The following is a 22,456-nucleotide window of genomic DNA, read 5'->3' as shown; positions in this document are numbered from 1 at the left end:
TTCTCCTTTCTCCTCTCTCTTCTTTATTAAAACCACTTTCACATTTAAGGCCATCTTTAAAAAAAAGTTTGGTTGTCCTCTCCCGACCGACTGCCTAAAAATGACCCGACTAAAAACTTTTTTAACCCTCAGGATACAATTATTTTTTATGTAGATTTTGAAAATTCAACATTGATGTTGAAATTTTTCTGTGGAAAAAAAATCCCACCTACATGTACCTACCGACCCAAATTTTTCAATCTGAGTCGAATCGAAGTGGCAAACAAACATTATTTTAAAGTTGGTCAAAGTGTTCGTGTATATACGTTTATATATATGTGTATACATGTACGCATGAACGCTGTACACATCTATGTACATTGGTCTATATATGTGTATAAATAAAAAATTCTATATGTGTTAATTTAATATAAAGGTGAAAGTTAAAATAAACATTGAAAAAAAAAATTCACTGACCAAGAGAGGCCGATGACGTGGGTGCTTCTGTAGCCATAACAGTCGTCGTATACTAAAGCACTGTTGTCTTGATAATGATGAGTTGCTTTTTTACCAGACCAACCATTTTGTTGATCCCCGGACATCCACTTTGCTTGCTTGCTTGTTTGTTTGTTTTGTTTGTTTTTCTTTATATATATATATATATATATATATATATATATATATATATATATATATATATATATATATATATATATATATATATATATATATATATATATATATATATATATATATATATATATATATATATATATTTTACCATTCCATGGATCACTTACAGATTGTATAATTATACTCATGCAGTTGACCGTTGAGGGCCTTAAAATTGGGCTTCCTTTTTTTTTTCTTTACCCAAGCAGTTGCCTTGGCTGTCTCAATCCGCTTAGATACCGTCACGCTGAGGAAGAATTATAGCTTGAACAGTATCCAGTCGATTTAAAATTCTTAAAAGTGCCGATTTGCATATTTTAGAAGTGCCGTTTTCACCAGGTGCCATTTTCACTTGCACCCATAAGAAATAAGAGTCCAATGGGGCTGATAAAAAAGTTGAAAATGAAAGTAATGTATGACGATGACACCTGGATTAAATTGTAAAGCTTTAAAAAAGGGCATTCTCATTAAACTTAGTATATAGGTCCCTGATTAAACCTTGAAAAACATAACATACCGGATCATTTACGGAATTGGTTCCAAAGTTACACTACTTCGTACATTTCGCGCCATCTTCAACAAAACAGCAAAACACAGAAACGTTTGATAAACTGAAGATCTATTGAAATGTGGAATCAGGGAGGTAAGATTATTAATCTTTTATTCAATGGCTATTAATATATATTTTGTGTGATATAATTAAATAAGTCGAAGCCAATTGTATTGGTCTATTTTAAAGGAAAACCCGAAATTCCTCGATATATTTAGGTATTGCATATTGATATCAGCTACTACCCAAACTCCGTCACCATAAGCGGAAAACACCCCAGGTTACTCTCTCAATTATTTTTTGATTTGTTTCTTGTTTGCTACACTTAGAAATGAACTTAAATATTGTTTTCAGAACTATTTTAAAAAAATCAGTTATTGGGCTTGTAGTTGTACAATCCGTGTACATTACATTCAGTGAACCCTAACTCCGTCACCAGGGCCCTCTACAGCCGTACAATATGACAACGAATTGATTATAAATTTTGTTCCAGTTCGGTTTTTTATCCCTTCATCTTAAACTTGTAAACATAGAAAATTAGTTTTGAAGATTTAAAGTAGTATTTTTGGAGAAGTATCAAGAACAGAAAAAATGATGTTAATATAATGTATTTTATATGTAATAACGTCACGCTACGTTATCTCCAACGTATAGTCTATTAGGGCAAATTGAGAGGAAAAATAAAACATTATTAGCCATTTTGAATATGGTATGTCTTATGAATCCTTTGTCAAAGACCTTCATAAATACGACTGACATGGAAAAATGAGCATATTGACGCACATGTCAGAGGTATCGATGGAATAGCACATAAAGGAAAAAGTGCTTACTGATTTCACATAAAATATAATAGGTACAATAGATCACGTGTAATTGTTATTTATTTTTGATGCATTCTTGAACTTGACTGTCATAATTTCTCGGCATTTGATTGAAGATTTTCAGCATGTAAAATATGACATCACAATCGCATTCGTTTACAAATAGCACCAAGTTTCCCGAAAGTGACGGAGTTAGGGTAGTGATGGATTTAACGGGTTTGGTGATATACTAAGAGTATAACAGTATGTAACAGCAATCATTCGATAACATTTTAATTTGTAAATTTCAAAAAATGACCTAAATCTTCCAACAGGTTACAGTCAAGATCAAGGACAAGGAGGATTTTCATCCCCAGGGGGATTTGGGACACCACAAGGTACACAGGGAGACAGGAAGGTAAGGATCCTTAATGTTAACTTGAAAATAGAAAAGATCAGTACAGTCAAACCTCGTTATCTCAAAATCGAAGGGACCAAGAAAATATTTTGAGATAACCAAAGATTCGAGATATCCAGGGTAAAATACTTAAGGAATAAGCAGTTGGGACTTTAAAATCAGTTCGACATATCCATGGTATTCGAGATATCCGAGTTCGAGATACAGTGCGGACTCGTTATTACGGTGACGGTTTTATAAGATAGAACGCTTATTACGTTGTAAATTCAAAGCACAAAACCATTTCTTAACAAATCTATACAAAATAGAACTGTTTATTACGATGTCCTAAAATGCCGTGACTCGGTATTACGATGTAAAAATTCTGTCCAAAAATTTTTTTCACTCCGTGTTTATTCAGTGTTGATCGACGGTAGACACTTAAGGAGACGCTAAATAAACATTGAAACACCTGTGCTCTGACTAACTTGCAGGGCCGTTAGGTGATTAGTGACGCTTGACTGCACACACCTTGACTGTGCTAGCTAGGTCAGCAGAATATTGGAGACGTGTCAAAGCCATTGTTAAACAATTAAACTGTTTATTTATAAATGTAGTCTCTGTAAAGTTTATTTTATTTTTTTAACTGTGGTTAATAAGTAAAATTAATTTATTAAATAAAAGGTTACATTTAATCGTATGCATGTATGTTAAATACGTAATGTGTAATTTCATTTGCGGGAATGGACAGCTTGGGTATCAAACATAATTTTGGCAAAATTTGAATTCCTCTAACGTTTTAACAGCTTGGATAGTGGCTTCGACAACCTTGCAGGTGTCGGCAGAAATACAAATCGATGATTGCTGAACTGCTAATTGAACTCTGTTCAGTAATTTAAAAATTCAAATTTATTTTGATATTTAGCTTGTGTGTTCTCAAATCCTGTCCATATTATGTTTACTTTGAGCTTTTTATTTAAATAAATAAATAAATAAATTTAAAAAATCTTGTTGTTGTTTATGTAGTATCGATACGAAGACTTTGAAAATTTTACGATTGCATTATCTAGACAGAAACGAAAGTAAAAGTAAAGTTTTTATTAAAAATGTGCACATTTCTTTTAAAATGAAGGAAATAGAAGAAATAGCATCATGAAGATATCTATTCAAGATAAGTTATTAATAAATTGTATGTATATAGCGTTTTAATGAAGAATTTGAACAGAAGAAGGAAACAAAAGGAGAAAAATACACCTCCTAATACAACAACACGCTTTCAAAACGATGTTTTTCTAGATTTTATTGGAAACTTTTATTACGTTGCCCTTGGTATTACGATATTTAACCGTGACAAAATGAACATCGTAATAACGAGTCTGCACTGTACCGAAGTTCAACTGTATATGATTAATTTTTCCACAAAGACTTCTTCATTGAGAAGTAGATCACTAGATGAGAAGGAAAACTGAATAAATGTGATGAGCATCACTGCTTTTATTGTTCAACACCCAAACTCAATAAATTGGTGCAATTCAAGATATTTTTTCTTCAAAAATCGACTTTTGATTATCCATCTGCTAATAACATTTTCGGATAGATCAACATATCAAGTTTGTATTCCCAAAGATTTTTCAAGTTAAGTTCATTGGTTAAGAAATTACGTCAATTTGAAATAAAGGTGTATAGTTGATCATTATTTGCTGAGAAACAAGCGTTACGTATCATATTATAGTTTTCCTTTAAGATTTTAGGATGAAATAATATAGATTGTAAGAAATCCTCAATGTCAAAAGCAAATCAGTCTGTTTACTTTCGTGATAAGACAAAAAAGGTCAACTGTCATAATGTATTTTATGAATTGATGCAGTCGAATTGTCGTATTATATTTTTTTCTTCAAATAATTTTGACATATCTCTAAAATTTTATATTTCAAATATGCCTCAAGAAAAATCAAAACTGCCCAGCGCAAATGAGGGTTCTAAATGAATAGAGGATCCATTTATAGAAACGTTAAATAAAATGTTGTTCATGAATTGTGATCTTTTTCTTATTTACACTTTCAAATGCAACAACGTTCGTATGTAACGAATGTTTCATGAGAAGTAATATTTACTGTTTTTAAGATTAATTCCAACAAAATGGACCAATCCATGAGATGTAATTTCTGCTCTACTTGTGCCATGGTATTGAAAATGTCAAAAGAAATAATTTGAACTGCATCATATATATCATCGTGTCATATTTTCCTTGAACTGTACTATATGTACAAACGGATAAGAGATATATGTAAAATTGTCTGTATAGACGTTTTAACAGAACCTAAAATAATGTAAATAACAATTTTTCTGATGACTTTTAGCTTGAAATCATTTAACCATCAATGGAAACTTCCTTCGTATTTCTGCTTGGGTCAATGCCATAGTTCAACTAAAATAAAATGCTGAAACGTACGTTACTTAACATAAAATGCGAGTTTAACAGCATCAAAATTATAAGAGAGAAACAAAAAACCCTGATATAGATTCAGAATAGAAACTCAAGCCTTTGTTTAATCAATATCATATGATTCAATCTAAAAAATGTTTTTCAAAATAATTTAATGTTTTTCTTCAGAATTAATGTGTGTGTTCAATAATGCGTTTCTAGAATCAGTTTCTATTAAAATTTATGCAATTTAAGCATAAAATGATACAAATCAATCAATAAAGTTTACATTCGAACAATTAGTCATGAAAGAAATTCTGTAAATATTGTTGCAATTTTGATATATAATTTGTTAAAAAGTTCGTAACATTCGTTACCTTCGGTAACGAATGTTTCAACACCTTTCAAGACTAATAGAGGACATTCAGGTGTAGATTGATACTGGTTGCGTAGTTGTTGTCGGTCGTTATATAAATATTAACAGTTACATACTAATTCATTCCATTTGATTCATTGTTATTGCATTCTAGAAAACAAACTCACCAACACTGTCTAGACTTTAGAAAAAAAAAATCATAAAAAGGCAGTACCATACTCCGGATGTCAAAATTTGAATACTGGCGCAAAATATTTGACTACGTATATTTGCAGAAGATGTTTGAACTCATAAATCATTCTTTTTTAAGAGGTTTGGTAACGAATGTTTCGGTAACGGTTGTTTCATTTAATCATTTTCTCTTAAATAGAAAGCTAACAATAAGACATAGTTAAATCATTGTTGGAGCATGGAATACAGTTGTTGGATAGAAGAAAAAGTATCACATGTTTAACCATGATATCATTCTATTTCATCTATTAAACTAATACAACGAATGTTTCATGCCTATCCATATGCATGTAAAATAGGAAGATAGAATGTAATTTCGAAGTATTGGTAACATATACAAGGCTTTGTACCATTTATTTTTTATTTTCAAGAAGTTTCCTTCAAAATAAAACGTATTCCAATCTTACAGGCATACAATACTGAATACTCACGCTATATTTAATGTCACAGTCCGTTTTTATTAGCTCACCTCGACGAAGCCCTACCTGGACCAAACTTGCATGGATGATGCATCTAGGGATGGACACTACCAAACTTGCTTCGGATGCTGGATCTGACCTAGATTTTCCAGATGAGTGACCAGGTTAAAGTTTTAGGAACAGGTCCATTCCTTAGTAACTATAAGCCCTACCTGGATCAAACTTGCATTGATGATGCATCTAGGGATGGACACTACCACACTTGCTTCGGATGCTGGATCTGACCTAGATTATCCGGATGAGTGACCAGGTTAAAGTTTCAGGAGCAGGTCCATTCCCAAGTAACTATAAGCCCTACCTTGACCAAACTTGCATGGATGATGCATCTAGGGATGGACACTACCAAACTTGCTTCGGATGCTGGATCTGACCTAGATTTTCCAGATGAGTGACCAGGTTAAAGTTTTAGGAGCAGGTCCATTCCCAAGTAACTATAAGCCCTACCTTGACCAAACTTGCATGGATGATGCATCTAGGGATGGACATGGCCACACTTACTTCGGATGCTGGATATGACCTAGATTTTCCAGATGAGTGACCAGGTTAAAGTTTTAGGAGCAGGTCCATTCCCAAGTAACTATAAGCCCTACCTTGACCAAACTTGCATGGATGATGCATCTAGGGATGAACACTACCAAACTTGCTTCGGATGCTGGATCTGACCTATATTTTCCAGATGAGTGACCAGGTTAAAGTTTTAGGAGCAGGTCCATTCCCAAGTTACTATAAACCCTACCCGGACCAAACTTGCATGGATGATGCATCCAGGGATGGACACTACCACACTTGTTCAGATGCTGGATCTGATCTAGATTTTCCACATGTGAGACCAGGTTTAGATTTAGGAGTAGTCTCATTCCCAAGTAACTATAAGCCCTACCTGGACCAACCTTTCATGGATGATGCATCTAGGGATGTACACTAACCAACCTGCTTCGAATGCTGGATCTGACCTAGATTTTCCACATGAGTGAATTTTAGCCATATTTTAACCAAATTAGCATGGATGATGTATCTAGGGATGGACACTTCCAGACTTGCCTTGGATTCTGAATCTGATGTACATTTTCCAGAAGAGTGACCAGGGTAATTTTTTTGGAGTAGCTATATAAAATTATGGCCTGTTATGATTAAACTTGCATAGATGGTGCATCTAAGGATGAAAACTTCCAGACTTGCTTTGGATGTTGGAACTGACCAAAATTTTCTTGATTACTAAACAGGTCAAAAGTTTTTTGAGCAGGTCTATAATTAAATCAAACTTGCATGGATATTGATCTTGGGATGTACCCTAACTAGAAAAAAAATATGATGTGAAATTTGCCTTACATGTAGATAACATTCGTCGAGGTGAGCTTCGTAATCTTTGATTACCTATGTTTTTGTTTCTGGCGACATGAGGATATCAAATCAAAGTTCGGTAATATATTTGTGATTATGCTCAATAATTTATTAAAAGCATTTTACAAATAAATGTTTTGAAGACATATGCTATCTAATTTAAGATTCAACTGTTATTTGTACAAAAAATAGCCATTTAAGTGTAATTATTCGATGTTGGCGACAGTAATGTACTTTTCAAAAAATCACTATATGCCAAATAAAATATCTCAATATGATTTGTTCACTTCATTTTTGTACTTTTGCCTTAAAGGTTACATATTCATGCATTCATTCAAAAAGTATTTTCTTTGACATTTCATTATTTTTTTACGCTTAACCCCCAGCGACATCATTTGCACCATTTTATTGAGCTTGAGTGTTAAACTTTGCAAGAAAGTTAACGTCCTTTTTGTACAATTATGCACATTGAAGTGGTAAAATTTTTCTTTGAATGAAAAAATTTGTTGTTTTTTTTTTTTATCAAACATCAATTGTTACATAATGACTCATCCATTTCTTTAGGAATGGGAAAGCAATATTCATCACATTGTTTTATGACACCCCACTCTCTGAGACTAGGAATGCGAGTCATGCTGAAATGGGGATATTATAAAGCTGGGAGAGAGAGCAAGAGCTTATCTGCTTCTGTAAATTGCATATTGCAACAAATATGTACATAATAACATGTATACATTTGTCATGATTATCTAAGTTATCACAACACATGTATCGATTGAACAGGTTTGTACCCAGTGTTTATGTAGACTGCCAGTATGATTAGCTATGGTATTTATAGAATTACTTTTCTACAGGAATTTGAATGAAGCATGTGAGAAAATTTTCTTTCTGAAGAAATGGGTCTGTCATTATGTAACAACCAACATTTAAAGCATTTCATTCAAACAGAAAATTTTACCTCTTCAATGTGCATCATTGTATATGCAGTATCTTGTATGCTGAATTGTATCTTGTATGGATTACATTGCAGAATGATGATGGTATAGAGTGTGCCTTATTTCAATATATTGTTTATTGCCTTGTTGGCATGATATGCTATGTATATTAACTTAATTATATTTGCTTCTTTTGTTAAAAAAATATGACTTGAAAATTACCCTTCAAAGATATTCTATATATTTTGGGGTTTTGATGCTTTTTCAGAGTCGTAACAGAGCACAGAACATACTCCCTTGCACAACTGCTGAAATTCTCAGTGCATCACAGAATGATGATAAATTTTACTCTGGAGACATTGAATTAGCTCAGGTATAAGGAGGTCAAATGATCTTAAGACAACAATAAAAATTTACTTGTTTAATACATTTAAGGACCCTCTATACACCAATGAAAAATGTTTTGGGGTTCTGAGAAAATTGTATCATATAAAGATACAAATATGTAGTTTATCTATTCAATTTTAAACATAGGGTACCTGCCATTCACCCTCGGGAAAAATATGAAGAGAATTAAGTGGTGGTCGGGACTGACAAATAGAATTTTTAGGCACTTGTCCAAAGGCAAGTGCATGGTCAGAATTCACTTGCCCTACCTGAATTTTTGCCTGCCTCACCATAAACTAATACTGTATATGTATATTTCAAAAATATAGGAAGAAAAATACTGAGTAGTTCATGCGATGCCTGTGCCCAGCTTTAAATCTATGACTAAATATAAATTTTTTTTTTTTTAAAGATACTTGCCCATGGGCAAGTGGTTGATAAAATTTCACTTGCCTACCCCTAAAATTCACTAGCCCCGGGTGTCGGGCAGTGGGATTTGTCAGCCCCAGGTGGTGAACTGATATCACTGTTGCTTACTTAAATGGGAAAAATGCATAAAAATAAAGTTTTCAATCCAATGAAATGTTTAGAATGCTTGAATTGATTCCAAATTGAATAATAAACTTAAGATTTCAATTTATTTTATTTTATACCCAAGGGCAGATCACTCTTACTTCATAAAAATACCATGGAAATTTTAAATTTTATTGTCAGTAATAAATTAATAATATCAAAACAACTGTTTAAAATATGTTGTAATGATTTATTTAATACTAGCAGAGGCCTTCTATACTTTGATTTTTTGAACTATACATGTACATATATCTATAGTAATTAACATTAGTGCCACTCATTTTCATGCTTGTATGTTATTTTGTTGTATCATTTGCATTCATATACCCCAGTTGGGGTCTGTGTCTTAAATAAAAACTTGAAACTTGAAACTTGGAATTAATAGAACTCTTGAACTCTGCAGTGTATAGAGGGTTCTTGATAAGTTTTTCAGTTGGTTGAAATATACAGACTTATTCTTAACGGAGGATTTAGGTTAATCTCCTTCAAAAGGTAAAAGCTATATGTCTGCTTTCAGATAACCATTGTTGGGTTAATTATTGCTGTGAAAGAGTCACCAACAAGAATAGATTATGAGGTGGATGATATGACTGGACCACCACTGGAAGTAAAACAGTTTGTTGATAATGATGTAAGTAGAAATATATTTACGTCCTTGACCCTTTCCCAAAAAGGATGTTTTACCCTAAAGTCATCTTGTTCTTCTCTTACCATCACATTTGGGCTAATATTTGGATTGCATCTAAGAGATGGATATTGGGGGGTGGGGGGGGGGGGTACATATGGGCCACCTGATACTGAATGTGTTACAGTCCAAGAATAAAATCTGAGGGGCACAGTATTTTTACAGAAAAAGAACTTCACTAAAATTAAAATAAAATTTTTTAAAATAATTTGTTGTAGTCTAATATATCCTTAGATTTTGACTATTTAACTTTAAATCCCGATATAATTCCAGTCTTAATTTATTGTTAAAGAAAGCACTGAGTATGATGACATGAATTAAATTAAAAAAAAATCAGAAAATCAGGAAACCTGGCTTAGATTTCATTATTTTTGTAGGAAAGTGTACCTGACACAGAGAGAATTGCGGCCTTGAGAGAGAATACTTATGTTAGGGTTTATGGAACAGTACGATCCTTTGGAGGGAAAAGGAATGTAACTGCTTTCAAGATGGTACCAGTCATGGATATGAATGAGGTTACTTACCACATGCTAGAAGTCACCCACAGTCATCTGGCACTGTCCAAACAAATGGCTAATGTAAGTTTTGTATGCAGATAAATATAGACAGAAAACTTGCAAGAATATTTAGGCAGACTAACCATCTATTTTGATAGATATTTCAGATGAAAAGTTAGTATATTTATAGAGGATATTCAATGTTTTGTAGATGAATATGGAATTTATTTCACGAGTGGGACAGGATTTTTTTGATATTTTCACGAGTGCGAATCACTCATGAAAATATCAAAAAATCCTGTCCCACTCGTGAAATAAATTCCATATTCATCTACAAAACATTGAATTTTCTATTTATTACATTTTCTTTGATTTTCCCTTTGCCTCTGTCTTTTCTTTACACAGTGTCATAGGCTTGACGTCATAGTTGAGAGGTTGAGACATCATAGCTTAGCAGTTGTGTGATTGAAAACATTACATAGCATGAATTTTAGCAACATATTTGGGAAGAAATTTGCAGTTTTAGCTCAAATCAAGATGCTTAGTTACTATCTCTATCTTATGACAGGCCAGAAATTATATTTTACTTACTCTAATTGATATCCTTTCACACTGTGAGAGAATATCATTTTGGTATCCTTTCACACTGTGAGAGAATATCACTTTTATTCAATAAATAAATCACAGTATTTCACTGTTGAAAATGTAATAAATGTACTTACTTTATGCTAAATTTTGAAAGCTCAGAAATCAGTAGTCCAGGGTATATTTTCTCTACACTTGGCCAAACCTGGCTCTTGCTTTTTCCACAGAGTGCCCATGGGTAAAAGGATACATATTGAGTGACCTTGATCAAGTTTTTAAACAGGTCAGTTTCAAACAGATCTTTAAGTCAATCCTGTCAGGAGCATGTTTTCTTTTCCTTGGACTATTTTGGCTAATATGTCTCATAAATAGTACAATACGGAAAAGGATGTGCAATGACCTTGAACAAAATATCTGGGTCAAAGACCAAGGTTAAAGCAGATTTTTAAGTAAAATCCTATTCTGGAGTATTTATTTTCTGTCTTTGAACTGGCTCATATTGGCATGTTTTAAGTCTGACGTCATTATTCAAAGCTGCCAGGAAAACAGGTCTTTGGGTAAAATCCTTGTCCACAGCGTAATTTCTCTCCACTTGGTCCAAATGTCCAGATAAAGGATGGACAGTGACCATTAGCTTCTAGGCCAGTGGTGAGGGTCAAAGCTGATTTTGTCTTAAGTATATATTTTTCTCTTTTTGGACCAGTATGGTCCACACACTCGCAATCACAGGGAACCTTGTTGAAGGATTTGCATTGTTTGAACCAAGGTCAGACTTGTTGAAATCAATTGGTCCTGTCGGCAAGGCTGATAAAATTTGTCTGGACCGATAACTTTCAAGAAAATGTAGGTCCAAATGACCGTTTGAAAAAATCGAGAGTGAAGCAAATTTTAAAAAGATCGGGGTGCGCAGGTGAAGGTCACAAAAACAGCAGAAATGGTTATGTGGTGATGATGGTTAATTAAATTTGTTACAGCAAATACATGAAACATGTCATTTATGTCTCTGATTAAAGACTCTCTATCCTAAGAAAAGAAACTTGTGAGATTGGAGGCTGTTGAAAATAATAAAGGGCATTTTGGTGCATTTATTTATTTTCCTTTCTCAGCGTCAAAAAAAGTACATGTATCTGGTCTGACAAAACTTAGTCCAGTCCGACAGAACATTTGACTTTGTCAGACCAAATGTCTGACAGTGATTTCAAAATTTTGACAAGTCTGCAAGGTCAATATCACAACTGTTACAGGTTTTTATACGCCCGTCTTTAGATGAGACGTATTATGTTATGGCGTTCATGTCCGTCCGTCTGTCTGTCTGTTAGCTTTTCTCGTGTCCGGCTCATAACTTTAATACTATTAGGCCTAGGATTATCAAACTTTGTCAGCTGATACTTCTTGGGTAGAAGGTGTGTCGCGCACTAAAAGTAGGTCGTTCTGACCTTTAATTAAGATGCTATGACCTAATATGGAAAAATCCTGTCTGGCTCATAACTAGAAAACTATTAGACTTAGAATCATCAAACTTGGCCAGTTTATGCATCTTAGGTAGAAGGTGTGTCGCGACCTATTTCAAGGTCACTGTGACCTTTAATTTAAGTGAAATTTAAAAAGAAAACTGTCTTTTTACTATTAAATTACACAATCCCAAAAAATGTAAAAGTGTTGCAGTATCCTTATTAAAAAAATGTTAAAATCAAGAAATACTTATTTTTTTCATTATATACTTTACAGCAATCTATAACAAATATAATGTTACAAGAGAAATTCCACCTCTCCCATGGGTGTAATTATCAAGCACTGGTCAAGGAGAATTTTGATAACAGAAAATTGCATGTCAAATTAGAGAGAAATTAATGAGTTTAGTGTGAGGAGCTAACTGGTAGAGCATCTCTGATCAAGCAGGTGTTATCTATATCTCTTGGGAATTGGGCAGAGGAATCAGCCATGTTGGATTAAATAGTTTTTGTGGGCTAGCCTAACTTTCAAAATGAATTTAGTGAAAAGTAATTAAAACTAATTTGATATTGTATAATAAACTCATTTGATATCGTATCATAAACTAATTAATTAAAACTAATTATAATGGGGTGGGGGGGGGGTATGATATTGGAATTTGAATTAGCATTCCCATTGTCCATATGAATTGCAGCTTAAAACCACTCTGACATTGAATCTAAATAAAAAAAAAAACAACGAGTATTTACATGTAAAAAAAAAGTTTTAATTATGGTAGATAGTCCCTACAAATCTAAGAGTCAAGCAGAAACCTTATTAAAAATGTTGCATCAAGATTACAATTTTTTTTTCTTTTTAAAATCTTTGTAACAAATTGAAAAAAAAAATCTTCATTTTCAAATTTAAATTCAGAATGACATAAATATGCATTTTAATTGCAATACAAAGCAGATCCATTCATCCCTTGGGAGTAATGAGTGGACATGCATCCAGTTAAAGATTAATTAATGAGTTCAGTGTAGGAAGGCTAGCTGTCTCAATCATTTCAGTTAGAGGATCTCTGATCAAGCAGCTCTTATCTGTATCCTTTGGGAATTAGAAAGAAGAACTGCTGGTCAGTTTATAGCATATGTCATTTGATGGCTAGTCTTTTATTTTAAAATTAAATTGGTATAGATTAAGTTGTTAAGACTAAATTGATATTGTTTAATATGAAATTCTTATTTAATATTTTGAAAATATCAACTAGTAAATTTCAGAGCATCATGTCTCACAAATATGAAAGATGGGGGGGGGGGGGGGGGGGGGGGCTGCAGATGGGCATTTGTCAAGCTCTGACACTACCAGTTGAGGATCTATAATGTAATATTTGTTATAATGCCTACACCACAGGAAATGTATAAACAAAAATTATAAGAAATGGAAAAATTTTGGAAATCCTTGTATCAAGGTTGACTTGATTTTCTTGCACTCTAAACTGTCTGTGATAATTGAACAATATTTGACGGGCGTATCATGCTGTGGCGTGGCACTTTATTGATAAAGTCATTAAGGATCTTCTCTTTTGTAAACCCAGTGCCATTTGCATTATCACTCATTTTCATTTGAAAAATACAAGCAGAGTGACCTTAATTGCATCTCTGAAATTAATTTTCAGATGTATATTTCCTCACCTCAAAATGAGACCTTTTGTGGCGAGCACTATCTCATTAATAACAAATTTGCTAAAATTTCACTTTTATCTGAATTTCCTGGTAGGAAACTTGTAAGAAGAATACCATTCTCACTCAAGTGGCTATTTTAGAATAGATACATATTCAAATAACTATTGATTGCATATACATATGTATATGTATATGTAGATATTGTATTAGTATTTTATTTGAATATAGATATTGTATTAGTACTGTATGGTATTTGAATATAGGTATTTTACTAGTATGGTATTTGTGATGGCATATAGATATTTTATTAGTATAGTATTATTGATTGCATATTGATATTGTATCAGTATGGTATTTTTGATTGCGTATAGATATTGTATTAGGATGATGTTTTTAATTGTGTATTGATGTTGTATTAGTATGGAAATTTTGATTGCATATAGAAATTGCATTTATAATGGTATATTTGATTGCGTTTAGATATTTTATTTGTATGGTATTTCATAGGGCATGTCCTCAGGAGCTCCCATGAACAAAACCACAACAGGAGATATCTACCAGAACCAGGACAGTGGTATGGTCAGTGGATTGAACCAGGTCCAAAACCAGGTAAGTGGTAAATTCTGCTAAAACAGTAAAAAGCAGATGTATGTACATGTAGTAAATGTTGAACCAGGATCAAAAACAAGGGTTGAGTCAAACAGGGATTTATCAGTACCTTTTTAGGGGTTAAAATTCGGCCCCATTCCCAGCAGTAAATACAGCTAATGCTAATATTTTCCACATTTTTTTTGGGGGGGGGGGGGATCCCAAAATAGAATAGTGAATAAATAAATATACTTGTTAGAATTAAATCATGGAGTTCAAGAGCAACTGAGGCAAAATAGTCTCTTCACACATGGTTTAAAACTTCACCAGCTTCTCAAGATAGAGAGAAAAAGATACAGCTGTAGGTTTAAATTACGTTCCGTCTTTTAAATTAAATTTATAAATTTTTATTATCATCTTAGTTAATTAGAAAGAAAATGTATTTTCTTTTAAAGCCATTTTCATCAGCATGAGATCGTATCTTTGAGATTATTATTATTATATATATTAGTGATGCAACTCTGCTATATAATGCTTTATAATAGGCACAGTGGATTCAGTAATTAAAGTATCATTCTATTTAAAACACCTGTTCTTATAAAAACAATTACAGTTATCATTCAAGTTGTCAGAAAGCAAACTATTTATGGATATAAATCGATTGGGTGAGACTAATTACTTCTAACCCACTAAAAGCTACCCCAACTTTTTTTCGCTCCATCTTTTTCCCCTATAAATTCAAATAATTAAGAAAGCATTTTCAATTATTTGTATGAATTTGTTTTAATTATGAAGTGATAATTTATGTCACTTCAAATTAATTTTTCATATGAAAATTTGTTCACCAAACATAAGATTTTAAAATCAATCATGACTATAATAAATATATAATACATGTAACATGATAAATGCTCACACATTTATCTTATAACATGGAAAAATCATTTAATATTATGCACTTGGATTTTTTTCTAGCTAGATCTCAAATGGAATTTTATTACAAAATATAATTTTATCTTGGTGGGCATACAAAGGGTTTTAAAAGTAGGGGAAAAAAAGGAGGTGTGGACTTGTTAACTTTTGGAGCTTTAAGTCTTCCCTATACTTCCTTTATCCCCCAATTTTATAAAATTGTTGAAAATGGCATTTCCCAAAATAGCCTGAAAAATCTATGTCAAAATTAGACACAGTAAAAGAAGCAAGTTTCTATCTGGCTGATTTGAACAACAGAAGAATTGCATCATGGGGAGTGAATGTGTAGTTTTTTGCACAGAGGACCAACTTTTATATATTACTAATTATTTATGACAGCCTTTAGCCATTATGTTTGGGTGTTTGGAGATACATGTGCTTAGAACCCTTTTGCCAATACTGCTTTAGATTACCTCCATCTATGCGAAAGACATCAGACTGTTTGACCTGACTGATGTACAGTGCCTCAGGTCCGATGCATCTTTTTTTTTACACCAGACCCGAGTGTCTGTTGTCTCAGTGTCCCCTTTTGGGTTGTACTATTTTGCGTTGATGCGGAGTCATAAAAACCTTCGTTTTAAGAAAATATATTGCACACATCCAAGTACGTAAATGAGTGTGATGAAAACCACATGAACTGTAATATTTCCTTGGTTCTGCATTTTCACATGTTTTACTTTCTTACATTAGGTTTTTTCGGTCTGACAAAATTTGGTTCAGTCCTGTGTGTTCCTCCAGGACACACTCGTCACAGGACCGAATGTCTTGTGTGACCCAAAAAACTTTTGCCTAGACTGTTCTCTGTCCTTTTCTACTTCTGCTAAAGCATAGGACTTTGTTTCTGGGTATGGACTTTCCATTTTCATTTAACACCAAGTTCAGATAATGTGACTGTAAAACCAGGGTTTCAGCTATCTTCCTCAGCTCTAAAAGCTAGAGTTACTTTATGGTGCTTGTAATTTCTACTTCGTGCATGATTATATAGATATCTGAACATTCAGAATTATTCTCAAAATTGTTTGTGATACTTTTTATTATAGGTCCACTCCATCATTCAGAGCAATGTGACAGAGGCAGGTGCCAGTATTGAAAATGTGTGTAAGCAGTTAAGAGGTGTGCCAGAGAGATCTGTTAGGTCAGTAGTGTTTACATTTTATGCAGAATTAATTCTGAAAATGCCTGAAGTTATGGCCATTTTTTCCTGCCCAAATATTTTTGATGTTTATGTAAATGTGCATTTTAGGGAAATTTCTGAGCACTACATTATATGTAAGGCACTGAGTATTTTGCATGTTTGAAAAATTTTCTGAGGTTCAGCCAGGTAACACATTTTATTTCACTGTTGATTCTATTGCAGAGAAGCGATAGAATTCTTGAGTAGTGAAGGTCACATTTACTCCACGATAGATGAAGACCATTACAAGGCAACAGACAGTTGAACTAGAAAATTTCATTAGAGGGTCATAGAAACTGGAAACATTTTGTCTATAATCCAGACAAGCTCTCTGGATTCTTGTTCACAGGCTGTGTACCATTAGCTCTGTAAGAAATATTTAGAACCATTTTATTGTAAAAAAAAAAAATTGAAGGTACATGTATGCTGATATTTAGTTCATTTACTAAATACCTGATATAGTTAAAAGCAAACCATCTCAAAACAAGATCTCTGAAATGTTATGATGATTTGCTGGAGCTACCTTTGTTTGAAGAGATCTTGATGTACATTTTTTGTTTTCTGTATCAGAATAAAACTATCTAAATACCAGACATTTTCTGCTCATTACTGCTCACTTCAGTATAAACTGAATGTTTGGAGAGTGATGCATAAATTATAAATTAGTTGATATGATGTGATCTATCACTATTATAGTGAGATTCTGCTATATTTTCAGCCATATCTATCCTTGATTTCATCAAATAACAATGCATCATTGTAAAACACCTTTTTAAGAAATATTTAACGAAAAGTAAAGTATTTAAAATGTAACTGAAAAGTAATTGAAAAATACATGACATTTTTGGAACGTATTTAAATACATTAAATAACTTGTAATTGAAAGCAAGCTCAATTACAAATACTTTGAAAAAATGTATTTAAATAGAGTAAATTACAATTACTTTTTTCAATTACCTAATCCCTGACTATGGTATTTTACAAAAGCCTAAGTGCCAAGCAATATATGTGCGAAATAAAAAATCCATACCTCTTACAGTTCTCAAGGTATAGGGTGTAACAGATGGACGAACAGACAAACATATACACAGACGCAGGGTAAGGTTTCGTTCTGCTCTGCAGGCGACGCAAAAATAATGTTTTAAGGAGGGATTCTTTCTGGTTTGTGACTAAATGAAATATTCAAAATGTATTTGCCAACAAGTTGTATATATTTAGATGTAAAAGATTATATTTTTTTTCCTTCTTATAATTGTACAACTTTGAATACAAATGATAGGCTAAGTTTGATATCTAGCAGGGACTATATTTCTTGCAGAATAGGGTCTTATGAAAAAGTTTCCTTTTCTACATCTTAAAATTACTACAAAACATTGAATTTGGTTAATTTTTAACAATTAAAGATTAAATGAAATTTTCTGAAGTGACTAAAGTTAATTACTATGGACTAAAGTTTTGAAATATATAAAATAAATTCAATTTTCCAAACAAATCACAGTCTTATTAGCTTTTGAAAGCATCCAATCTAAGAACAGATTTGAGCAAAAAATCAATAAAACTTGTTTTTTCTCTCTTACTAAATGGTCAAAACTTTTTGTTTTTGTATCAGTTTTTATCTTTATGTGACTACTTTGCCGTATATGTAAATAAAAAAAAATTAACTATATGAAGTATATTAAAATAGCTAACATTCCCTAAAAAATTTGAATTAAAATGGAGGAAATTCAGATTAGCCAATATCTATTTTTAAAAGTTATATATTTTTTTAATCTTAATTTGGTAGTATCATCTGATAGACTTTATATGGTGAGATCTTTTCATGCAGAAAGAAAAACATTTTATCGTAAAATATATGGAGGCATCAGATGATTGGCAATAGTATTTTTTTTATTCTTGATGTCAAGGAAAAAGATGATGACCTTGACCTGTCCTTGCACCTAAAATAAAACGGTCAAATGTACTCTCATTGATACCATCACTTAGTGATTTCATCATCTTAAATCTGTTAAATTCTCATAAATTTTTAAATACAATAAATATGAGAAGAATCCCTTCCTAAGGGAGTTAATCCCTCTAAATGTATGAGTAATGCAGTAACCTCTCAAAAAAAATTGCTTAAAAAAATACCCATATTTAGGTCACCTGAGTCACTCAGGTGACCTATTCTATCTGTTTTCGTCTGTCGTGCTGGTGTGCATAGCACATAAACTTTTCACATTTTCAACTTCTTCTCAAGAATCATTGGGCCAATTTCAACCAAACTTGCCACAAAGTATCCTTGGATGAAGGAGATTTAAGTTTGTTCAAATGAAGGACCAAGGGGAGATAATTAAGAATTAGTAAAAAATTAATGGCATCTTTTAAAAATTTTCTTCTCAAGAACTGCTGGAAAAGGAAATATGAAACTCATATGGAAACATCTTCAGGTAGTGAAGACTCAATTTTGTTAAAACCATAACCCCCAGGGGTAGGGTGGGGCCACAATGGACAATCAAAGTTTTACATTGGAATACATACATGTAGGAAAAATCTTTAAAAATCTTCTTCTCCAGATTTACTGGGCCAAGAAAGATGAAACTTAAGTGGAAATATCCTCAGGTAGTGTAGATTCAAGTTCGTCCAAATCATGACCCACGGGGATAGGGTGGGGCCACAATGGATGATCAAAGTTTTACATGGGAATACATTGTAAAAATCTTATTCACCAGAACCACTGGGCCAAGAAATATGAAACTTGTGTGGAAATATCCTCAGGTAGTGTAGATTCAAGTTTGTTCAAATCATGACCCACGGGGTTAGGGTGGGGCGACAATGGATGATCAAAGTTTTACATGGGAATACATTGTAAAAATCTTATTCACCAGAACCACTGGGCCGAGAAAGATGAAACTTGTGTGGAAGTATCCTCAGGTAGTGTAGATTCAAGTTTGTTCAAATCATGACCCCTGGGGGTAGGGTGGGGCCACAATGGACAATGAAAGTTTTACACTGGAATGCATAGGGATAATATTGAAAAAAATTCTTTTCTGAAGAACAGCAAAGCCACGATTGGTTATATTTACATGGAAGCATACTCAGATAGTATAGATTCTAGTTTGTTCAAATCATGACTTTGGGTGTAGGGTGGGGCCGCAATGGTCGATCAAAGTTTTACATGGGAATACATAGGAAAAATTTTCTTCACCAGAACAACTGGGCCAAGAAGTATAAAACTTATGTGGAAACATCTTCAGATAGTGTAGATTCAAATTTGTTCAAATCATGATCCCCAGGGGTAGGGTGGGGCCACAATGGACAATGAAACTTTTACTTGGAATACATTGGGAAATCTTGAAAAAAATCTTTTCTCAAGAACAGCACAGCCATGATTAGTTATATTTACATGGAAGCATCCTCAGTATAGATTCAAGTCTGTTCAAATAATGACTCTGGGGGTAGGGTGGGACCTCAATGGATGATCAAAGATTTATATATAAATACATAGGAAAAATCTTGAACAAACTTCTCAAGAATAGCAAAACCATGATTTGTCTTATTTATATGGAAGCATCCTTGGGTTATGTTAATTCAAATTTGGTCAAATCATGACCCCCTGGAGTAGGGAGCAGATACAACAGGTGATCAAAGTTTTAGTTAGGAATATATAGGAGAGATCATTTAAAAATCTTCTTCTTAAGAACAACAAAGCCATGATTAGTCATTTCAATACAGAAATATCTTCAGGTACTGGAGATCACTAAATTTTTGCGACACCTTATTTTCGCGAGATAGTCATTGACTCTTTATTAGTGAGACAGAATATTCACGAATTGTGGTTATTGTTCTATATAATCTTTAGTAATACTAATATACACGAGAATGAAATTTTCTTCTATCTATGCATTGTTGTTTTATACTCATGTGACTGTTAAGGCCCTAGGGCTTCTTGTTCTTGAATGTGTTTAAAAACAATTCTCTTGCTTCTTACAATAATGACGTAAATATGCAATAATGTACACATGCCTTGCAAGTGTGCTAAGACTTCATTTAAAGCTAAAAAGAAAAATTAAATTACTCCCCTTTACACATATAGTTTCTAAAAAATACGCAATAAATTTCTTGTTATAAGATTATGTAACCAATAAGCTTAATAAATATATACCATGTTAAATAACTATTTAAAGAATAGAAAATGAAATAGTCCATACGATTGTATAATCTATAAAAATTGTCAGTCTTTCTCATTACAGACTATGTATCTAATATCGTTTCAGTTGTAAAACTTAACCCCTTATATATTACAAATCATAAGAAAAATCAATTCGAAATCAGTAGAGTCAGTTTTATGAATACTGAATTATATTTACAAGAAATATCATCTTTTTAGTTTATACAACTATTGTTGTTTTTTTGAGGTCGATGTGATGATTTATTTACCCCCGGAGTAAAATATTCATTGAACCTAGAGACAACAGGATGAGGTAAATAAGGTACTTCAAAGGTTGCTAAATCATTGTATTAACCGAAAAATCAATAATTGTTTTATTATTTGATTCAATGATTAAAAAGGACCATCTCATTGAAGCAAAACCTCACCATCATTCTTGGTTAATTTCTAACCAATTGCACAGAGAGAGAGAGAGAGAGACCCGGGATTTCATTAGGCGAAATTAAATGAATAATAATAAGCATGATCAATTTGATCACAGTTCAAGTTCCAAATTTGTCTTTGGATCAGGGTTTTCTTAATAAAGAAGGTTCAGAATAAGTCCGGAAGTTCTGATCAATTGAGGAAAATGGCTATACATATATAACCAATCTTCATTTGTATGTGATTCTAAAACGAAGTAGCATGCCTACATTTCTCTATAGTGTTTTTTTTTCATGTTAAGACTACTCTTCCAATGAAAATTATAAGGAGCGTGGGGGATGGTGATTTACTATAAGGAACTGGGGAGTTTCATTATGACACCGGAAAGGCAATCTGATCAAATTAAAAAGATAAAACTTTTAACTTCGCATGGCCAATATGTTTCTGTTCAAGTTTGATACTTTTTAATTTAATTTAGTGGATCTGATCGAAAGTGGTAATAAATCCTAGTTAAACGTAAATTAGCCACCCGAATCTATTCTCAAATTATCACTCAGTAGTAACATAAAATGACCGAGTCACTGGAAGGTCACTGGAGCATCCAAGATCGATATGCGGATCTAGAATTTATTTCATCTGTATATAGAGGATATTCAATGTTTTGTAGTTGGATATGGAATTTATTTCACGAGTGGGACAGGATCTTTTTTTAGATATTTTCACGAGTGCAAAGCACCTGTCCCATGGTAATCACTGGATTTAAACATATGTGGAGTAATATTGGCAGTTTTAGTCTCTGTCAGAATGGTTTATTTACCCTCCCTATGCTATAACAGTCCAGGGAGTATTTATACAACATTCATCGCGAGGGAAGGAAAATCTCCAATTTTGCTGCATTTCTGTCACAGAATCTGCGACAGAACATTATTTTGATATTCTTTCACAGTGTGACCGAATATCATTTTTATTCAGTAAATAAATCACAGTATTTCACTGATGAAAATGTAATAAAAATTACAGTATTTCATTGTTGAAAATGTGAGAAAACGGAATATACCCAAATCTTAAAAAAAAAACTTTTATTGGTGTAATACGGAAGTAACTGATGCAAAATTCCTGCCACT

At 32.8% G+C, this 22,456-nt stretch overlaps 1 protein-coding gene across 1 annotated transcript; it reads left to right on the top strand.

The window, feature by feature from the left end:
* The first annotated feature begins 1,197 nt into the window (after positions 1 to 1,197).
* Positions 1,198 to 17,355, top strand: LOC133184750 (replication protein A 32 kDa subunit-B-like). The gene is made up of 8 exons (XM_061319822.1): positions 1,198 to 1,294; positions 2,337 to 2,419; positions 8,454 to 8,558; positions 9,663 to 9,776; positions 10,208 to 10,408; positions 14,536 to 14,637; positions 16,629 to 16,723; positions 16,946 to 17,355. The coding sequence occupies exons 1-8, from the start codon at positions 1,279 to 1,281 to the stop codon at positions 17,025 to 17,027; spliced, it is 798 nt and encodes a 265-aa protein (XP_061175806.1). The 5' UTR covers positions 1,198 to 1,278; the 3' UTR covers positions 17,028 to 17,355.
* The last annotated feature ends 5,101 nt before the right edge of the window (positions 17,356 to 22,456 follow it).

This window comes from Saccostrea echinata, unplaced genomic scaffold, assembly GCF_033153115.1.
Source record: "Saccostrea echinata isolate AGI-Se365-2 ecotype Australia unplaced genomic scaffold, CSIRO_AGI_Sech_v1 ptg000010l, whole genome shotgun sequence".
Classification (NCBI taxonomy): Eukaryota; Metazoa; Mollusca; class Bivalvia; order Ostreida; family Ostreidae; genus Saccostrea; species Saccostrea echinata.
This window is presented reverse-complemented; position numbering and strand designations above follow the sequence as displayed.